Source organism: Halichoerus grypus, chromosome 12 (assembly GCF_964656455.1).
Source record: "Halichoerus grypus chromosome 12, mHalGry1.hap1.1, whole genome shotgun sequence".
NCBI lineage: Eukaryota > Metazoa > Chordata > Mammalia > Carnivora > Phocidae > Halichoerus > Halichoerus grypus.
In genome coordinates this window covers 70,284,677-70,306,587 of record NC_135723.1, presented here as the reverse complement: position 1 = coordinate 70,306,587, position 21,911 = coordinate 70,284,677, and the positions used below count along the sequence as shown (strand labels likewise).

Here is a 21,911-nt window from a genome sequence, read left to right as displayed (position 1 = left end):
TGTATAGAGTAATAGCAATGGCTGAAGCAGTAGCGTTTGATATAAAGAAATCCTTGGGGACACTAGGATTATGTCAGTTTGATCATTCTTGATTAAGGCCACTGTGAGCAACAGTGAAAAAACTCAAAGCAGTAAAAAATTATGAGTAAGTACAAGCAAACAAAAACAAAACACATAAAATGACTGCAAATTCATCCTTGTTTTGTAGATTACTTAAGACACTACAATAGGGAAAGAGGAAAGACTTAAGAAGTCCTGTTTCTTTACTGGGTTTGCTGCCACAGTAAAAGCACAACTTCTCTGACATACAAGGCAACATCCAACAATATCCTTTCTCCCTACGTGAGAAATAACCATTTGGGGTGTTTACAAAATATAATATGCTTCAGGAGACTTCCTTAAATGTTATGACTATCATAGAATTTATTTTCTTCTTCGATGTCTTGAGAATTTAGCAGAAAACAATGAAATCACAGCTCTCTGTCATAACATCATCCAGCCAAATCCAAAGACACAAGGAACACTTAAAGGTACCACTAAAGGAGGAGCAAGTCATTTTCAAGTAATAGTTGAGATTAAATCACAAATAATGGAAAACTAAATACTTATAAACAAAATTATTAACTTCAAAAAATGAACCAATTTCTGTTCAACTCATGAAAACAGAAATTTTCACAATTGTGTATGTTGTTACCTTTTTTAAAGACCAAAAATGCTGAGATTTTCAAATTAGCTTGCTTATGATTAAAGCTGAAAATGAGAAAGGCTACTATGATCAAACCATATGCTGAATTCATAAAGGGGAATAAAAGAAGTGCTAGTGCATAGCACATTCCAGTGAAGAGGAGAGAAAAAAAGTTAATCAATTCAACTCAATTTTAGCTGAGGGCATTTTTCCACGACTGCTGAACCCTAGCATGTGCCAGGCAGCTAAAATTATACTAAAATGTGTAAGCTCTGTTGTTATTTTAGAGATAATCCAGGAAGTAAAACAAAGCCAAAAATTCTCACCACATTTTTAACGTGAAACGCTTTAATCTTCAATCAAGTGTATCCTTTTTTTTTTTTTTTTTTTTTTTTTTAAAGATTTTATTTATTTATTTGACAGAGAGAGACACAGCGAGAGAGGGAACACAAGCAGGGGGAGTGGGAGAGGGAGAGGCAGGCTTCCCGCGGAGCAGGGAGCCCGATGCGGGGCTCGATCCCAGGACCCTGGGACCACGACCTGAGCCGAAGGCAGACGCTTAACGACTGAGCCACCCAGGCGCCCCAATCAAGTGTATCCTTATCTTCTGTTTTAGGATCTTTATATATTGTCTCTTTTGTGTATATTTGAAAGTTTACAGAGTAACAACTGAGAACAAACAAAAAATAATAACAAAAGTGATTTTACACGTATTTCCAAGACATTATTCATCCTCTAAAACCATTCTTACCAGTCTCTGTTTCTGAAGTTCTTCTCTAAGTAGTCTATCTTCTGGTAAAACGTCACATAACAAAAAGTAATTGTCTTGTTCTTCTGTTGAGAGATTAGGAAAATAAATAAGAAATGATATTTATCATTTTTTTCCAGAAGGATTTATTCCTTTAAAAAACACATATATGTATGTCCATTAGGATCTCTCCTCTGGTATATAGTTCTGTTTAGCTTTATTGAAGTTAGGCAACATAAACAGAGTAATTTAATTTTAGCTATCATGAAAGTGAGAGAATTCTAATTTAAGAAAGTAAGATTATTCATTTGAATTTTTGGATTGTAGGGAAAATATGGTAGCTAAGATGTATACTTACCAAGTGGAGCTGTGGAATTGATTCTTATCACACTACAAAAATCTGTAATGGGCTGTTCAGTGAACCTTTTCCTCCAATATAAAATGTACCTTAGAATAATCAAAAAGAAAAGACAGTAAGAAGACTCAATATACTGCTTACTGTAGAGTGATAAGGTTTTATAAGACCATTTAGTTATCCCAAAACAATAAATCAAATGTTGACTGAGAACTGCTAGAAAATTTGTAAATGGAAAGGCAGTAGAGCATTGTAGAAATATGAAATAAATATTTAATGAAATGAAATTACTCTGCAAAGGCATGGACATGATTAAACTTTACTATCCCTAAATTCAATAAACAGACATATGAGGAAGTTAAAATGAATTATTTTTATGTGATAATGAAGTTTTTCTGAAATCACATCTAAGTTTATGTGAATTTAAAATGCAACAATGATTAAATAGGCTTTATCACACATTTTCCAATAAATTGAAAGCTGGGTGATTATCTTACACATAAAAAGAACTGAATGCAAAAAAATATGCAATGAGACGTCAGTCTAAATTCAATACCTACATGACAAGACAGAAAAATTTTGTATGTGCACACTGTGTCTGAAAGGAGGCAGATTTTTGGAAAAATAGCCAACCTTACAATTCTTGTATCTAATGAGTGGAGTTAGAAGCAGCACCCTGGGTAAATTTTAAAGCATAGCATAACACCCAGACCTGCACTGTCTGATGAAAGGAGTAAGATGACAGGATTCAACAACCTGTTCATTTTCCCGTTTATCTAACAAGATTTATATTGGCAATTGCAATCTCATTTATAAATGGTACCAAGAAAAGAAGGTAGCCTCCTTCATGGGGAGAAGGGACATGGAAAGGTTGACAGTTTATTAGGCTATACGGTTGATACACAGAACAACCAAAAAACCCCAAAAAACTTATAGCAGAAAAAGAAAAACCCCTGAAAGGGATGGGACTTACTGAAATAGATTTAGTAAGAGACAGTAAAAATTTGGACATTTTAAATGGCTTGATATAGCAACTAGCAATGTTTTGTACATAGTAAGTTAGCAAGAAATGTTTTTAAGAGTAGAAGAGCATTTAAAGATTCCTATAAGTTTCTCTAAGTAGCCTTCAACTCTCACTATTTTGTCTCCTTTTAATTCTTCTTTCCCTTTTTCTTAACATTAATGTCCCAACCCCATGGTGCTCTACAAAAAGGGCATTCATGTATTTGAAAAAAAAATGTGCTGGGAGAGAGGTCTGAGACAGAGAAAAATATAAACAGATGACAAGACTGAGTTTAGACAAGGAAAAGAAGTAAAAGAATAACGTATGAAAATAAAACCATGCTTTAGTTCTTTCTTCTCATGTACAACCACACTGTTGACCTGGATGGATAAATAAGGGGAGAACTCTTTCCTTATAGAATAGTGCTAGACCTTATCTTAAGAGATCTAAAAATGATGTATCTGAGGCTCCAGCTCACCCTCAAACCATAACCACTGACACCATGGCTAGCTTGTTGGCTTCCATATTAGAAGTGTCAGATGCAGAAGGCAAGTGCATATCGGATCCAACAACGGGAACAAAAAGAAGAAAAGTACCTACAAAAGGCAGAAACATTATTCTTTGGTCACAGAGGGCAGTGACAGCACTGTCCACTCCTCAGTATCTTACACAGCTACTCTCATTCTCCTCTTTTCCATTCCCCACTACTTAAGCCCAGACCAGGGGAGAGAGAAAAAGGGAGAAATAAAAGGCATGAGAAGACGTAAGAAAAAAAAAAATGACACTCCCAGCCATTTTCCCTATTCTCCCCTCAGCATATTTTCTATTGCACAGTGGTGCCAGGGATGAAGGAACACAGGAGAACCTCTATTAGAGATGCCAGGAATAGAAGATGGATTGTTCTTCCAAACCATACTACATAGCCATCTATTTTCATGACTAATCAAATTCATACAGCAGAACTGGGTGCTGAGATAACAGACTTAAACAAACACCAGGACAGTCAAGTTCGATAAGGAGTTTCATCATGGATACTACTACAATAAACCATGGAGAGGTTCCTCACCCTGATTACCGTTCCATTGAAGACCATCTGGGGGATAGTCGATGTTAAGGGATCACTTAGTATGTCTCTTCTTCATGTTTTCTTACTACTCTAGTGTATTTAAAGCTACAGTTGTAATCACTCAATATTTAAAGGCAGCCAAGAAATGATATGTGATGTGAATTCTTTATTGGGAGGACAGTTATCAAAGCATTTCGTACTTAGTTAAAAAGCCATAAGAGTAATTATTAGGTCATTAGCAAATACTTTTTTCTTTTGGAAGAATTTCAATCATGTTTCACTGAATTGTTTCCCAAAAAAATTCTTCTAGTAATCTTGCCCACCCATCCCCTCACTGTAATTGGTGTACTTACTGACAACGGCCTAAAGATTTGAGATATGGTTGTTAATTAAGTAGCACTGAATGAGTGGAATTTAATATAGAAACGGGCAAGAATTAAGGAGTTAGCATTTATCTTCTGGAAAAATTTTATTTACTGAATAAAGATAGCAAATGGTTCAGTATAAATAATGACGTTAAGTGGCTCAAAGGAAAGATTTTTATTTTTGTTTTATTCTGAGAAAGTTTTACTGTTAACTTTTTTCCAATAAAGAAAATGTTAAAGGGGCACCTGGGTGGCTCAGTCAGTTAAGCGGCTGCCTTCAGCTCAGGTCATGGTCCCAGGGTCCTGGGATCGAGCCCTGCATCAGGCTCCCTGCTCGGCAGGAACCCTGCTTCTCCCTCTCCCACCCCCCTGCTTGTGTTCCCTCTCTTGCTGTGTCTCTCTCTGTCAGATAAATAAAATATTTAAAAAAAAAAAAAAAAAAAGAAAATGTTAAATATATTTAACATGAAAATTTATAGCTTCTTTCCAGTAAAGCAAAAGTCAGTCTATCTCATCTATTATTTATCATCTTATTACTTATTGTACTCCGAAGAAACAATTCCTGGGTGCCTGGGTGGCTCAGTTGGTTAAGCGACTGCCTTCAGCTCAGGTCATGATCCTGGAGTCCCGGGATCGAGTCCCGCATCGGGCTCCCTGCTCGGCAGGGAGTCTGCTTCTCCCTCTGACCCTCCTGACCCTCCCCCCTCTCATGTGCTCTCTCTCTGTCTCTCTCTCTCTCTCAAATAAATAAATAAAATCTTTAAAAAAAAAAAAGAAAAAAAAAAAAGAAAAAAAAAAGAAAAAAAAAAAAGAAGAAACAATTCCTCTCTGAGAAGTTATATATGTATACATACATACACACACACACACACACATGCAAATCTATACATACACAAACACATATACCCACCCCTGTGACTTTTCTGACGTTAGGAAAAATTCCTGTAGCATTGAGAAGATTCCAACTTAACTCTCAGAGTCAATGTTTGCATTCTTTTGGAGAGGAATTTTTAGTTTTCCTAAATAGTAGGAGGGTATTATCTACAGGAGACTGGATGTATTAAAAAGCACTTAAAAGCAAGAGTTTATCACATACATTCTTGGTCAATTTGAACTAACCACCAGAGTAAAGCTTACTGAGATGACAGCTGACAAGGAAAATTTGGGTTTCCAAATTTAAAGTACATGTTAACCACACACTTTACTGTATAGAAAGCACTTATATATATCAGCTATGTATCTTTTGCTTTTTAATTAAAGCACCCATTTTATAGCATAACTGCATTTAGAGGGTGACTGATTCCAACATTTAATTATTGACTCCTAAGTCTGAGACCTAGTAAATAATTTGATTTTCCTGCCCACATACAGATGAGATTAATATCAAGGATACAAAAGAGAGGTTAGTACAAATATAGCTTCTTAGCTATCATACGTAAGCACAAAGGGAAAATACAAACTCAAATTTAGATATTCCTCACAGACTTTAGGAGGAAGAAAAATCTCAATTATCACTGGCAGATCATCTTATTTTTCTCCAATTCCTGAGGGAGAATTTTCATTTACATGATAAAGCGAAGTAAAAGAATAGATTTACATCAAAGAAAAGCTGAGTGATTCAACTTATCAAAGAATAGCTCATTTGATAGTCCCATCAATGGTTACTTGATAAGAATTTGAATATCTCTAGCCTAAAAAGTATCTAAAACAAATCCAACAGACATGACTACATACAACTAGAAATCATGTATGAGAATACTCCCAAAATACACACACACACACATACATATATATAAAAACACAAATATTTTAACGGAAAATAAAGATTAAGGAATGAGAAGGGGAAGTATGAAGTGCTTCCTCTGAAATTATGTAGTAAATGGTTTATTCTACCAGCTGGTAGCATGTATCATTCATTTAACTCTCCTTCACTATTCTATCTCTGCTTCCTGACCAGGCAACACCAAAATTTACTAAAAAATCGCAATGCTGAGTGGATATAAGGGGCCATAATAATACAGAAAGCACTCAACAGACGTTCTGTATTAGTGCTAGGCAGTTGAGAGAAGGGTTAGAGAATAGCTAATATTACTCCTGTAGGCAACTTAAAAACAAACTCATTCTCAAAGTTTAGTGTATTCAGGATCCTAAATTCAATTTTCTCGAAAGTTATATTTGACAAATAATAATTAGGCATTCAGACAGCATAAATACCTATAGAAAACTCAAGCTATAGTTGTGGAAAACTAAGATTTCAAATATATATCTTTTGTAATCCAAATATAATGAAATTTTTGGCTACCATGTGGTGGATAGAAAAAATGTCCCAGACACTACATGTCCTGTTTTACGTAACACTCAACCATCTTATGCAAGATGGTGTTATCCCCTTTTACTGATGAGGAAACTGCTGCTTAGAGTGGTTTAAGTAGTTTGTTAGAAGTTACATGGTCAGGAATTCACCAAGTCTGCATTCACCCCTAGGCCTGCCTGTTTCATAGTCCACTCTTAGTGATACAGCTTGCTGCTCTGCAAGACCCATCATAAGAAAGAAGTTGCTTGCTAGGAATGATGTGGCCTGGCAGATATATAGAGTTTAGATGCAGAGATACTACAACATCTGGGCTACTGCAGTGTTTTGTAGGGAAATCAGGGCAGAGTATCTCAAAATGGGTCCTGGCCAGATATACCAAAATGTATGCTTTTAGTAACTGTACAAAGCCAGTTAATTACCATGCTATTGTGTATATGGAAAATGCTTCCAAGTGTCAACTAATAACAACTGAACATAAGTGCTTCACTCCATCTGCTTAAGAAAAGGCATTTCTCTTGGACAATCAGTTCTAGGAATTAGGAATTAGAAAACAATGAATAATTGCTTATATTACCTGTCTGTTGGTATGGATATTCTAAGTCAGGTGCTCTTAAATTGTACTTCAGCTCACTTTGGGTCCTGGCTATATAAGGGAAGTTCCTACATTTCACACAAGCCCATGGTTGGCATTTCCTCAACCACTCACCTCTATCTATCTGCTCTTCATCCTCTTCATCTTCTTCCTCTCAGTACCTCATTCACTGACCTCAACAGCTGTCTACTTATTCCCCTTTAGCTTGTTGAATGACTTTTTTTTCTTTCTGGTTCTCAACCTCATCACAGCATTTAAATGGAGAGTTCTTTGCACAATACCCTTTTGGCCTGACAGGTTCCAACCAAAGATCCCCATTCCCAACAATGCTTGAAAAAGAATATGAATGTTCATATTTGCATAGGAATAATTTTATATATAAACTTACCTATAAGTTATGCCTTTCCTTTATGGAATACTGAATTTAATTCTTTTATGGACAAAAACAAAATTTACCTTTGGAAATCAGCAACCAACTTGACATCAGCTATGACCATCTTATGTTCAATAATCATGTGCTTCAGAAGTTTGTCTTGTTCATCCATAGGAAAATGTTCTTCACAGAAAATACAAGGCACAGATGGAGAACCTTCTAAAGCGGTGGTGCCACCTGGACTTTCTGGCAGGGAAAGCGGCTCCAGGATACAATCCTTACTGTCTGGGAGAGAGAAAAAGCAAAAGCAAAAGCGGAAAAAAAAAAAAAAAAGAAAGAAAAAGAAAAAGAAAAAGCTGAAATCAACTCTTTAGGATCATTTCTCACCTCCTGCATCCTAAAGATATTTACGTCTTTCCAAAATGAAAAATACAGAGTGCCAGAGAGCAGGATACTTTATTATCATTTTAATAGATTCTGCAACCTAGAGGCAGGGAGTGTTGCAAAGCAGCTCAAACTTCCCATTGCCGGCTTGAATGGGGGAAACCCATTTGTCAGAGCAGCTGTTCAAGCATTCTTGGACACTGGCCAATGGCAGCAATTCCGGGGGTACTTGCTGGGGGACGGCTGCAACATGCTGGGTTAAGGTTCTATGGCGCAATTGTGACCTATGGCTGATAGTCATCACACTATGGGAAGTAAATGGTATATATTGAGGCTCCAGATGATACCAGGCCAGTCTTTTAAGCTGCTTCCTGTTGCACCTGCAAACTCTTTCCTGTTTCTGATTATTTGTCATGTGCAAAGAAGACAGCTCTCACATTGGGTTGACACAGCATGTGCTGGGTGGCCCAGGTGGCAATTTTTGATGTTGATTTATGTCTACCATTTGCTTGTTACACAATTACATACCATAATTCAAGTTCTTGTGAACAAAGAGATGAATGCTCAATTACTAGACATACATGGTAAACATTTTTCCTGCCGATACTATTCATTTTCCTAACATCATCTATGGTATCTTTAAGAGTTGAGCTGTGTAAGGTCTATAGTTCTGAATTCAGGCCTCAAACCACAGCCAGTTGTGTCAGGAGCCCTCTTCAGTCTTCCAAGGAGGAAGGCTGGACCTGTCACCTTATGCAAGCTACTGAGTAGTAAGTAGGCAACTAGGGTAAGACATTTAGTATCTGAGGAAGGGCAGAGAATCTTCTTCATAAAGACAGCTATTCCGGAAGCCTGGGTAGCGCAGTCGGTTAAGCATCCAACTCTTAGTTTCAGCTCAGGTCCTGATCTCAGGGTCGTGAGATCAAGTCCCATGTCTGGTTCTGCGCTCAGTGCAGAGTCTGCTTAAGACTCTTTCCCTATCCCTCTGCCCCTCCCCTCCATTCTCTCTCTCTTTCTCCCTCTCTAAAATAAATAAATCTTAAAAAGAAAAAAAAAAAAGACAGTTATTCCACAGAAAAGTCTTTGGAATTAGCTTACTACTAATTTTATTTCTTGTTTTTATCTTACTTTATTTCTAAAGGGATTCTTAATTGCCTAATTCATGGATACAGTCACTGGTGCACTAATGACCATGGCCTTAGCACTGGGTAAGCATTCATTCACTCCACAAAAATCAGCTGAGTAGCTACTGAGTGCTGTTCTTTTCTGCTTAACGTTGCATGATAGGATCCTTATTATCAAGGCTAATGTGCTTGCAACTTGTTTGACGGTACAAGTAAGTTGAAAGGATAGAGAGAGACAGAATGTATAGGGTTTGTGGGAGCATGGGTAGGAGAGTCACTTAACTGAGCTGGGGTGGGAAGGTGTCCCAAAGGACATGTCCTCTAATACATGACTCATAATACTCTGCTCATATTAAAGTATGCTATATTAAACTTCTATCTTAGTTCCATAAAATTATTTAATACCAGAAAAGGTGAAAATAGGGTACCCACGACAAAGTAGAGAGTATTTAAAATATACAAGCACTTCAAGAAGCACTATTAACCAAAGTGATGTGTTACCATTACATTTATTAAATTATACAATGGAAGCAAGGAGTTTTGGAGTTCTATAGTTCTTCAGTTGTAGTTAAATTCTGTAGGAACTTAAACCCTCATGTTAAAAATAGGATGGGGGAAGAGAGGTAATATACTTATGAAACTGTATTTTACATTCATTAGAATGGGGCAACAAAAGACAACATATATTCTAAATAAAGGTACCATTAGTAAACATTACTGGCCATCTAGAAAATAACAGGTACCATCCTACACCCTTCTCCCCAAATTTGAATGATGTATGTGTAAATTCATTTTGCCTGACTACAGAAAACAATGTATTAATCATCACCAATAGCAAGAGCTAACATTCCTCAGTGTTTGATATTTGTAAATTACCAGCAAAGGGATTCAGGGCACTTTCTCAATCATAGCTACCTTTTCCAGTTAGTACTATTATAACCCCCATCTTACAGATGAGACTATTGAGAGTTTTTTAACTTTTCTGTTAAATCAAGGGGCATAAACATAGTAATTTAAGACTAAATTCAAACACTACACTATTCTGCCCCCAGTTCCAAAAGGCATTTCCCCAAATCTCTGTTTCTCTTTAATGTATACACTCAGTGCTATTTTGAATTCATATGTATTTACAAGCCACACTGAATTTCTGTGTATTCTGCCAGTGTCCTGCAGTCTCCGCAATACTACTTCCACCAACAAATCTCAGTAGCCCACCTCCTCCAAAAACCACTGGGTACAGTTTATCTCCATCATTGTCCATATGCTTTCCCAGGGTTTCACTACAAATTCTCTAATATTCTTCTGTGGTTCATTCTCCTCCCTTTTGGATGTTCAATGCCGTTTCTCTTTCTTCAAATTATTCCTAAGAGAATGAAACTATATGTTCACACATCCCAGAACCAAACTGCTTGTGGTTACTGTAAAGGCATACAGGAACAAAACCATAAATATGCAAATTTCATGTATGAGGAACTTGTGGTTTAGGAGGTACTAAGCTGCTTTGGGAACTCAAGTTACTACGTAATCCAGAAGAGAAAAAATTTTTTTTTTAAAGATTTATTTATTTATTTGACAGAAGAGAGAGTGAGCGTGTGCACGGGGAGGAGGAGAGAAAAACTTTAAGCAGACTCCGCGATGAGTCCAGAGCCCAAGGTGGGGGCTTGATCTCACAACCCTGGTATCATGACCTAAGCCAAAATCAAGAGTCAGACACTCATCCAACCGAGCCACCCAGGCACTCCCAGAAAATAAAAATTTTAATAGAACATTTTGGACAATAAGATTTTAGCATTCTGACTCCTTAATCATTTAGCATCATGCTCAAATTTACAACAGCATCAATCAAAAGAAGTAATTTGTTTACCTACTTGTCTTTCTTTCCCCACTTCGGACTGTTAATCCCTGCAAGGCCAGGTGAGTCCTGGTTGTCCTTACTCATGGGGCATGTGCACTGTGTTACCGCACCAGGACCGCCACCAGCACTGTGGGTTCATTTTGTGCCAGGCATTGTCAAGCACTTTATATGTACAGTGTTAACTTTATATGTACAGTATTAACCCAATCAACCCTTACAAAAACCCGAGGACAGAGATTCCATTTCCTTCCCTATTTCATAGTTGAGGAAACTGACACTGAGAGGCTAAGTGCCTCGCCCTAGACAGCCAGTAAGCGGTGGAGCCAGGATTTGACTCCAAGCAGTCTGGCTAAAGCACTAGCACTCTTACCCTATACAGAAGACAGAGGAAGTCGGACCTTTTCCTATAGGAAGTAGAGCCACTCCTACGTTTAAAACTGCTTTGGGGAGAGCGGATGAGAAAGAGACAAGTCTCAAGATGAGGAGACTGGCCAGCTGGGAGACTACTGCAGTGTCCAGAATGGAGGCAGCAATGTTGGCAGTGCTTTGACGGGATGGACAGAGGAGAGGCTGCAGAGCTTAAACTGACAGTTCCTGAATACTGGTTGGCTATAAGGAGTGAAGATGACCAGGATGCCTTCTGAGTTTCTGGCTGGCGAGGCAGTATAAATGAGGGGTGCCAGTCACCAATCTAGAAATGTAGGCAGAAAAGCAGGGTTTTTTTTTGTTCTGTGAGAGGGATGGATAATGAGTTAAGCTTTAGATGAGCCCAGGTGACCTGCTCCAACGTTAGATATTCCTGGCATGGCTGCTGGACAAGGAGAGCAGTGACTGGAGTCTCATGTGATGCATTTGTGTTGTTTTGTTTGCCAGCACCCCAACCCCCCAACTCCTCTTGAGGGTTTGACTCCATCTCTCCATGCCCAACAAGAGCAAATATCTCTGTTGTAATATGTGTCTCTAGGGCAGTATGAGAACTCCTCAAGGTCAAGGACTAATCTTTTCATATCTCTAGTGTAGACTATAGAGTGCATGAACCATAGATGGTATTTGATAAGTGTCTGAAAGAATGAGTAAGATTAGAGTTACTTAAAACTAGAGTTGTACCTTTAACTCAGCTTCTAGGTAAGCCCCATTTCAGGAAACATCTGTGGCTGTCTGTCTTTAGGGAAATGAGAGCAGTACAGAATAATGACATCCAAATCTTTAGTGCTGTGGGCCTTGGTGTAATGAGCCCACTGATAATGAAGAATGATGTAAAAACTACACTAAATTCTAAGTATTGAGTATAATTAAAGTATGTTTAATGAGGAATTTCTAAGTTCTTTTTAAATTTTTCATTCATACTGGCCAGTAGACAGAGACAAGGGGCATTTGGATGGCAGAGTAAATTATACCACTCCATCAGAGAATGTTTCTGTGTGAAAGGTCTGAATCTCAAATATATATTTTACTTTAGAGTAGTGGTTTCCAAATCTGTTTGCATTTTATCACCTGGAGGGCTTTTAAAAAGTAATGATTTTAAGACTTTATTGTGGACTGAGGAAATGTAACTTTTACCAAGCAGTAGTCCCTAAACTGAAGTCTGAGGATCAATGGTTCAAAGGATGATTCCATGGGGATTGTAGACATCTTGATTATACATGAGAATACGGTGAACTCATGGAAAAGTCTGTAAATAGGGAACAGCGCCTTGTGGCAAAGCTTACCTGATACTGTATTCTGTCCTAAATTCTCAAATACTAAGCACAGGGTCAGCAGAGATAACTCAGTAAGATTTGTCCAATAGATTGTTTATTTCTAGCTGCCACCATAAGAATCATAGCTACAACTTACCACATGGTAAAAAAACAATAAATACAGAAATACAGAATTCTTTGCTATAGGGACCTTGAATTTGAAAAGGCAAAAGGAAATAAACTGTATCTAGCTCCTTTCAGCAAAGAGGCAAAGCATCTTGGAAACTCTGCTTTGGCCCCAAATCTGCTTCACACATTTCTTATAAATTAACAACAACAAATTATCTGCTCTAGTTCTCACTTTGAACAGCAACTCTGTTCAAATGAACTGTAAAAAATATCATCCCAAGAGAGCTGAATTTTTGAGGCGATCCTATGCTGATTATAAACAATTTTACTGACTCTGGGTAAAATCCCCAAAGTGCCAAATTATTATTCTAGGATCCTGCTTCTCAAAGTTTTAATGTGCTTATAATTCACCTGGAGACTTTGTTAAAATGCAGATCCTGATTCAGGAGGTGTGGTGGCCAGGGAAACATGCCAGTCCAATCTCCTGCTGCTATGAGCATAATTGAAAGAAAGATAGTCTCTCAGGTGCTGTGCTCTGAAATCCTACTTGCACCGAAGCCAAGCTTCCACAGGCTGCTCTCAGTACATGACTAGAGGCAGCAGAAATAGTAAGGCAGACTCGTTCCTATGAGACATGGAATTTCACTGACATGTGACATTGGCTGGAGGACTCCCATCAAGTTGTCAGAAACTTGCTTACAACTGTGCTGCGGTCTGACGTTCTACTCCACTGCCCTTCCTTCCCTCTTTCCTTCACAGGGGTCAGACCTACATTGCTACCTCCTCCAGCACTCTCTCCTTTTTCCTTCCTTTGGTATCTTCCCCCCAAAATCTCTTACGCGTCAAATCCCACCTTAGTGTGTGCTTCTTGGAGGACATGAACTAACAAAGTAGGTCTAGGAGGTAAAAAGGCTTGAAATTCTGCATGTCTAAGTTCCCAGGTGATGTCAGTTTGCTCATCCACAACCATACTTTGAGTAGTAAGGTTCTATCTAGGGAACAAAACCAGTCATGAATTCATAATACATCTATGTGCTAAAATGATATCCCTAAACTTTACAGTCTATCATTTCTGCCAAGTAGATAAAAGCTGCTGGTGCTTTGAAGGAAAAATAAGAAGCTTCTGAGGTTTCTGTCCCCCTTAAGTCAAATGAGAAAAGAAAAGCCCATATCAACAAATAATTGATAAGAAGTTTTTCAACATTCCTTCATGGGGAACTGCATAACATCTCACACATCACTTCCCCTTTAAGGAAGTACCTACACTTTGCTTTGCACACTACCATCACACTGCTAAAACTTTGAGAAAAAAAAAAAAGCAGTAATTTGGTGATATACTCATAATGTGGTGATATACTCAACCCAGATCAAATAAGTTTAGTTGCTACTCTTATCACATTCTGATAATCTGATAATCATAAAATTTGGAATATGAAGACGGGCAGGATATTTCTGTTTTTGTAGTTTTAACTTAGAAAATGCTATAAACAAACACCCAATTTCCAAAGTAAACATTTCCTTTACATTTGTTCTTTATTTATATTAGTGTAATTTATTTGATGATTGCTTTCTTTAGTATTTTATCAAGTCTGGATAATATTTTCAGGCCTGTTCTCTAAGCTTTTGATTTGACAAACACCATCCCTTTCCATAGGACTCCGATGCCAACTCAATCTCATTTATTATGTCTTAGTTTTATTCTGAAAGTTAAACGTCAAGAAGGTAACTTTATTTCTAAGTTCTTTAAAGTACTTCTCTCACTTCTCTCTTAACAACAACAAAAAAAAGACCTTCTACTTTCTGAACAAGTTAGTTCCTTAATTTCTCTCTCTCTCTTTTTTTTTTTTTTGTCAGTTCCTTAATTTCTAAGTGTGTGCCCCATACAGACGCATTTGGAAAATGGAGAAGACAGGGTCTGGTCTTTTTAACCACAACATATCTCTAAAGCTCAGAGTAAGAATGTAAGACCCTTATTTAACCACCCTTGGGCTAATAGTTCCTTTTGTAAATTACTGAGACCTAATATTAAAAAGATTAATTGACTGGCTCAGTCGGTTAAGTGTCTGCCTTCAGCTCAGGTCATGATCCCGGGGTCCTAGGGTTGAGTCCTGCATCGGGCTCCCTGCTAGGTGGGGAGCCTGCTTCTCCCTCTGCCTGTGGCTCCCTCTGCTTGTGCTCGCTCTGACAAATAAATAAATAAAACCTTTAAAAAAAGAAAAAAAAGATTAATTTACTATACAACTACTAAGAGTAGGGGAATATGGGCAAGGGGGGATGGACTTAAGTGAGTGTTGTTACACATTCTTGCCACCACACTGAGACTGCTGCTGAGGCTGTGCTGAATTAGTACGCTCAGCTACAGCTGGTGGGTTTGCCACAGCCTTTGGTATGGAAACAGGGTTATAAACACATTCAACCCTTAAACGTTTAAACATGTGCTTAGAAATTTAAGGAGCTAATTTAACACAAGCAAAAAGCTATAAAAACTTTATAACAACATCACCTATAAAGCAAAGTAATAGAAACAACCTAAGTGTCATGCAAATGAAAATCAGTTCTTTAAAATACGGCAGGGGTGCCTGGGTGGCTCAGTTGGTTAAGCATCTGACTTTGGCTCAGGTCATGATCTCAGGGTCCTGGGAGTGAGCTCCTCATCGGGATCCCAGCTCAGTGGGAGTCTGCTTGTCTCTCTCCCTCTCCTGCCCCTCCCCCCACTTGTGCTCTCTTTCTCTCTCTCTCTCTCAAAATAAATAAAAGGGAGGGTATGTGCTATGGTGAGCGCTGTGAATTGTGCAAGACTGTTGAATCACAGATCTGTACCTCTGAAACAAATAATGCAATATATGTTAAGAAAAAAAAGAAGAAGATAGCAGGAGGGGAAGAATGAAGGGGGGGAAATTGGAGGGGGAGACGAACCATGAGAGACGATGGACTCTGAAAAACAAACTGAGGGTTCTAGAGGGGAGGGGGGTGGGAGGATGGGTTAGCCTGGTAATGCGTATTAAGGAGGGCATGTTCTGCATGGAGCACTGGGTGTTATGCACAAACAATGAATCATGGAACACTACATCAAAAACTAATGATGTAATGTATGGTGATTAACATAACAATAAAAAATTAAAATAAAAAAATAAAAAATAAAATCTTAAAAAAAAAGCATATCTGTGCTGTATATTATGCATTTGCTAAATGACAATTATGAAGACAATGGAGAAATAATGTAAATCATGTTTGTTATTTGTTGAAAAGAGCCTAACCCACAATGAATTGCATACAATTCCTCACACACACAAACACACGTTACATATACCCACATACAAGTACAAGGTTTGAAAGAAAACATCCAAAAAGAAAAACAATGAGAGATTATGAATGCATTCATTCACCCCCAATTTTCTTTAACATTGAAATCTTTTTTTTTTTTTTTAAGAGAGAGAGAGAGAGAGAGCACAAAAGCATATGAGCTTTGTGCAGGGGTGGGGGAGGGGGAGACAGAGGGAGAGAATTCCAAGCAGGCTGCACACTCAGCATGAAGCCCAACACGACGCTTGATCTCATGACCTGAGCCAAAATCAAGACTTGGATGTTCAACTGAGTCACCCATACACCCCTAACACAGAAAAATTTTTAAATAAAAAGCAAGTTATCTGATGAGTTCTTCAATGTGACTGTGACAGATAAAATTAAGAGAAAGAAATAAAGCAAGCATAATTTTATTTGGCCACTTTCTAAGTCTTAACATTTAAGGTGAAAAATTCTGATTAAATTTACCATTTTAAAATTGAGTGCCTACTATGCAGAAAGTATATGCTAGACACTATCAAAACTACAAAGATTATTAACATAAAATCCCTATCCTGAAGAAGTTGCTAGAGGAAAATGAGACAACTATACAAATAATTATAATACTAGTCAACATATGCAAAGTTGACCATATAAATCAAGGGTTAAGGGATAGGGAGGGAAAAAAGCACACAAATCAGGAGAAATGAAGCAAATTCTTCATAGAGGATTCTTTTTTTTTTTAAGATTTTATTCATTTTTTGACGGAGAGAGAGAACACAAGCAAGGGGAGTGGGAGAGGGAGAAGAAGCAGGCTTCCTGCTGAGCAGGGAGCCCAATGCTGGACTCAAGTCCAGGACCCTGGGATCATGACCTGAGCTGAAGGCAGATGCTTAACGACTGAGCCACCCAGGAGCCCCTTCATAGAGGATTCTTGAAATGGCAAAGAATTCCAGCAAGTATATATAGGTAGTTAAAAGTCAAAATAGCCAATTAGTGCTAGAGTCTAAGTAAAAAAAGCTGCAAGGGTAGATGGATCACATGCTGGTGGGCCTTAATGCCAGCCCAAGGATTTATATTTAATCTGGAAGTTGTGAGTAGATTCAGAAGGTCTTTAATTAAGGAAGTAACATAACATATTAAGTCACAAAACAAGTCCTAACAAAATGAAAACACAACAAATTTACGGGATGCAGCAAAAAACAGGACTAATAGGGAAGCTTACAGTGGTAAATGCCTATGTTTAAAAAGAAGAACAATCTCATAAACTAACCAACTCAAGGAACTAGTCAAAGAAGAAAAAACTAGCTCAAAGTTAGCATAAGGAAGGAAATAATAAAGATTAGGACAGAATGAAATAAAGAATGCAAAAAAAAAATCAATAAAATCAAGAGTTGTTTTGAAGAGATAAAATTGACAAACCTTTAGTTAGACTAAGAAAAAGGACTCAAAATCAGATATGAAAGAAGGGGAAATTATAACTGATACCACAGAAATAGAAGGATCATAAGAAACACGCCAGCAAACTGTATAACTTAGATGAAATGGATGAAATTCCTAGAAACATACAACCTGCCAAACTGAATCATGAAGAAACAGAAAATCCGAATAGACCTATAAAGAGCTTGAATCAGTAATGAAAAACCTCCAAAGAAAAGCCTGGCAACAGATGACTTCACAGAAGAATTCTACCATACTTAATAAAGAAGACTTAGTGCTAATCCTTCTCAAACTCCTCCAAAACATCAGTGGAGTGAATACTCCCAAATTCATTTTATGAGGCCAGCATTAACCTGGTACTAAAACCAGACAGACATTACAAGAAAACTACCAGCCAGTATCTCCAATGAATACACATGTACAAATCCTCAACAAAATACTAGCCAAATTCAATGGCACATTAAAAGGATTATATGCCATAATCAAGCGGGATTTATCCCTGGGATGCAAGGATGGCTCAGCATATGAAAATCAATCACTCTGATAAATCACATTAGCAGAATGAAAGATAAAAATCACATGATGCAGAAAAAGCATTTGACAAAATTCAACATCCTTTCATGATAGAAACACTCAACAACTAGGAAAAGAAGAACATTTCCCCAACATAATGAAGACCATATATGAAAAGCTCACAGTTAACATTATATTCAACTGTTAAAAACTGAAAGCTTTCCCTCTAAAATCAGGAACAAGCAAGGATGTTCACTCTTGCCACTTCTATTCAATGGAATACTGGAAGTTCTAACAAGAGAAATTAAGCAAGAAAAAAGAAATAAAAGGCATCCAAATCAGAGAAAAAGTAAAACTATCTGTTTGCAGATGACATGATTTTATATGTAGAATACTGTAGATTCCACACACACACACACACACACATACACACACACACATACTTATAACGAATAAATTCAGGCAAGTTGCAGTCTACAAAATCAACATTCAAAAATCAGTTGTGTTCCTATACACTAACAGTGAACCTTCTGAAAAGGAAATGATTCCATTTATAATAGCACCAGAAAGAGTAAAATACAGGGTGCACGCAGCTGGCTCAATCGGTAGAGCATGTGACTCTCGATCTCCGGGTGGTGAGTTCAAGCTCCACGTTAGGTGTAGATATTATTTAAAAACAAAATCTTAAAAAGAAAAAAAAAAAAGAGTAAAATACTTAGGAATAAGCTTAACCAAAAAGGCAAAAAGACTTGTACACTGAAAACTACAAAATAGTGAGGAAAGAAATTGAGATACAAATAGTTGGGAAGACAGCCTGTGTTCATGAATTGGAAGACTTACAATGTTAAAATGTCCACATTACCCAAAGCAATCTACAAATTCAAAGCAATCTCTATCAAAACCCCAATGGGATTTAGAAATAGAAATAGAAAAAACAATCCTAAAATTATATGGAACCACAAAGGACTCTGAATAGCCAAAATAATCTTGAGGAACGAAGAGGAACAAAACTGGAGGCATCACACTTCCTGACTACATAACATAGTACAAAGCTACAGTAATCAAAACAGACGGTACCGGCACAAAGACAGATATACAGAGATCAGAAAACAGAACAGAGAGCCCAGAAATAAACCCCCACATATACTGTCAGATGATCTTTGACAAAGATGCCAAGACTACACTTGGGAGAGTTTAACAGTTTAACAATCATTTGTTGAAGAACACCATTGTTGTGTAAACTGGATAGTCACATGCAAAAGAATGAAATCATTTACCCTACTTTATAGCACACACAAAAATCGACTCAAAATGGACTGAAGACTTAAATGTAAGCCAGTCACAAAAGGACAAATTCTGTATGATTCTGCTTATATGAAGTACCTAAAGTAGTCAAACACAGACAAGCAGAAGGTACAATGATGGTTGTCAAGGGATGGGGGAGGAGAAAATGGGGAGTAGTTGTTCAACTGAGTATAGAGTTTCAATCATGCAAGGTAAAAAAATTCTAGAGATCTGCTGTACAACAATGTACACATATTTAAAAATACTGAAGGGGCACCTGGGTGGCTCAGGTCGGTTGGGTGTCTGCCTTTGGCTCGGGTCATGGTCCTGGGGTCCTGGGATCGAGTCCCACATCGGGTTCCCTGCTCGGCAGGGAGTCTGCTTCTGCCTCTCTCCCCCTGCTCATGCTCTCTCACTTTCTCAAACAAATAAATAAAATCTTAAAAAAAAATTTGGTCCCATTAACTCCTATTAACCAGTCCTCGGCAAGTTACTTAACCTCTCGTAGCCTGTTTCCACACCATAAAATGGATTAATCATAATGATCACTGATAGAGTAGTTATGAGGATTGAGGAAATTAATGTAAAGCACATGGATGACTGACACGTAAGCTCAGCAAACGTCCTAGTGTTACTACTGATAATTATGAATATGGCTGTAAGTTTGAGGATGGGCATTATCTACGTTGATGTGTATTAGAAGTTCCTGTGGATTAATTCAAAATACACGTTCTACAGCCCTAACCTGGACCTAAAAGATCAAATCGTATGAGAATGGAGTCCATGCTTCTAAAGCATAAGGTCACTTTGTAACTATTTACTGTTAGGTTCTGATTATATTGTTGAAATTCAGAGGCTTCTGTATTCTCTTGATCACCTTGCTATTTCTGTAGCACATTATAATAAAAGAAAACTCAATGAGATTTTTAATATCGAGATAAGGGCAGTTGAAGAAATTTATATTGATAGCCACAGTTTTCTGAACACATGAGGTCTCCAACCATACTGAAAGGCAAGAGCTTAAGGAAAAGTGGAAGAGACTCAGAACTACTACTATGGAAAATGCAATTTAGATACAAAAAGATAAAAAAGAAATCACAGTAGAAAAGTCCTGAAGGCCCAGCTGAGGTTAGCTAGAAGCCTTACTTTGAGACATATTTATGTTTCAAGAAAAGATTTGTATTCTGTGCCTAAAAGCAGCTGATTTTTCTTACAACATCTATGTTCTAGGTTGTCAAATCATGCAGCTCCACACAAACACATATACATAATGATAAGATTCTTAAGTAGGCTATTTTAGAAACATCTAACCCAGTGTTGTCCAATAGAACCATCTGAGATGAAGGAAATATTCTATATCTGCTCTGCCCAATATGGTAGCCACATGTTGCTATTGAGCACTGAAAATGTGGATAGTGAGAATAGGGAACTTTAATTGTGTTTAATTTTAATTTAAATAGCTATAAGTGATTATTGGCTGTCATATTAGACAGGGCAGATCTAATTAGTGCTAAAGTTCTTAATGTTGGGTCCATAAGCACCTAGCTGATTCACAGACTCAGGTCTACGGAGTTCAATGTGAAACTATATTCAAAATGATATGTATGTGAATTTTTCTGGGAAGAAGGTCTTTTGATCTAATAGATTCTTAAAGAATTCTGGGGACTCCAAAAAGTTTAAAAACCACATATCTTGTCAATATATTTCTATCATTTAGTCTAACATTTTTATTTATGATGTGTATGTGAAGTGTCCTCATGTTGGGATTTCAAGCAATCAAATAACTAACTAAATTAATCACCATTCTGCAGTAGGATTTAAATTATCTCACTTTGCAGCCAGAGCAGAAGGAGAGAGACTGAAGACAGAACAGGCATAATTATATAGGATATAATGTAGAAACTACACACAAATCCCCCGGCAAAACTGTTTTTTTTAAACTGGTTATCACAGTGCCTAAAATCTCTACCATTAAAGTTAACCCTGCGGACTACTGTTTCTGGAAGTAAAATGTTATCTTTTATATAAATACAGGAATTTACTATCTGACAACAGTCATAATGGGATTCTTTATCTATGGGGATATATATTCCAGAAAGTCTCTAATAGGACCAGATTACTGCATCCTGTCTACAGTAAAGATTTGAGAAAAGGCAACATGTTTTTCACATAGAATCAGGATTAACAACTCTCTTGCTCCCCAAAGATTTTTTTTTTACATTCCCATTCTATAAAGAAAAACTGTTTTAGGTGTTAAGCTCTATAGCACATTCTATCACCTAATTCTTTTTTTTTTTAAGATTTTATTTGTTTATTTATTTGAGAGTGTGTGTGCGGGGGGGGGAGGGGCAGAGGGAGAAGGAGAAGCAGACTCCCTGATGAGCAGAGAGCCCGACTCCTATCACCTAATTATTTCTAGTCAAAAAAGCGGGTCTGTTCAGTTTGTATGCAAGCATAATCAATACCAAAGATGAGTCAGAAAAAGACTGGATGACAACCACACTACTGTAATGCTGGAGCTATTACCATGTCCAATTTTTCTAGAAATACTCAGAAACTGCTTTCTTATACATCCCCAAAGCACTGTCCATCCTATGAAATTCCCCAAGGATGGGTTCGGAAATTGGTTATTTGCAGATTTACACTTTTTTGTCTAGAAAATTCTCAATTAGCTTAGGAGCTACTAAAAAATGGAGCTTAGGAGCAAGCCATATAGTAGA

The 21,911-nt window shown here is 37.4% G+C and overlaps 1 protein-coding gene across 3 annotated transcripts in view; it reads right to left on the bottom strand.

Annotated features, from left to right (window-relative positions):
• The window catches only part of ZNF277 (zinc finger protein 277), a 104,871-nt gene that overhangs the window by 39,257 nt on the left and 43,703 nt on the right, over window positions 1-21,911 (bottom strand). For 2 of the 3 annotated variants that reach the window (XM_036066405.2, XM_078059476.1), the window contains 3 exons: window positions 7,585-7,786; window positions 1,792-1,880; window positions 1,437-1,519 (listed from right to left, as the gene is read on the bottom strand). In XM_036066405.2, the coding sequence (XP_035922298.2) occupies window positions 1,437-1,519; window positions 1,792-1,880; window positions 7,585-7,786 (374 nt within the window). The remainder of the gene's footprint in view (window positions 1-1,436; window positions 1,520-1,791; window positions 1,881-7,584; window positions 7,787-21,911) is intronic. The other variant, XM_036066406.2, reaches the window with a different exon arrangement.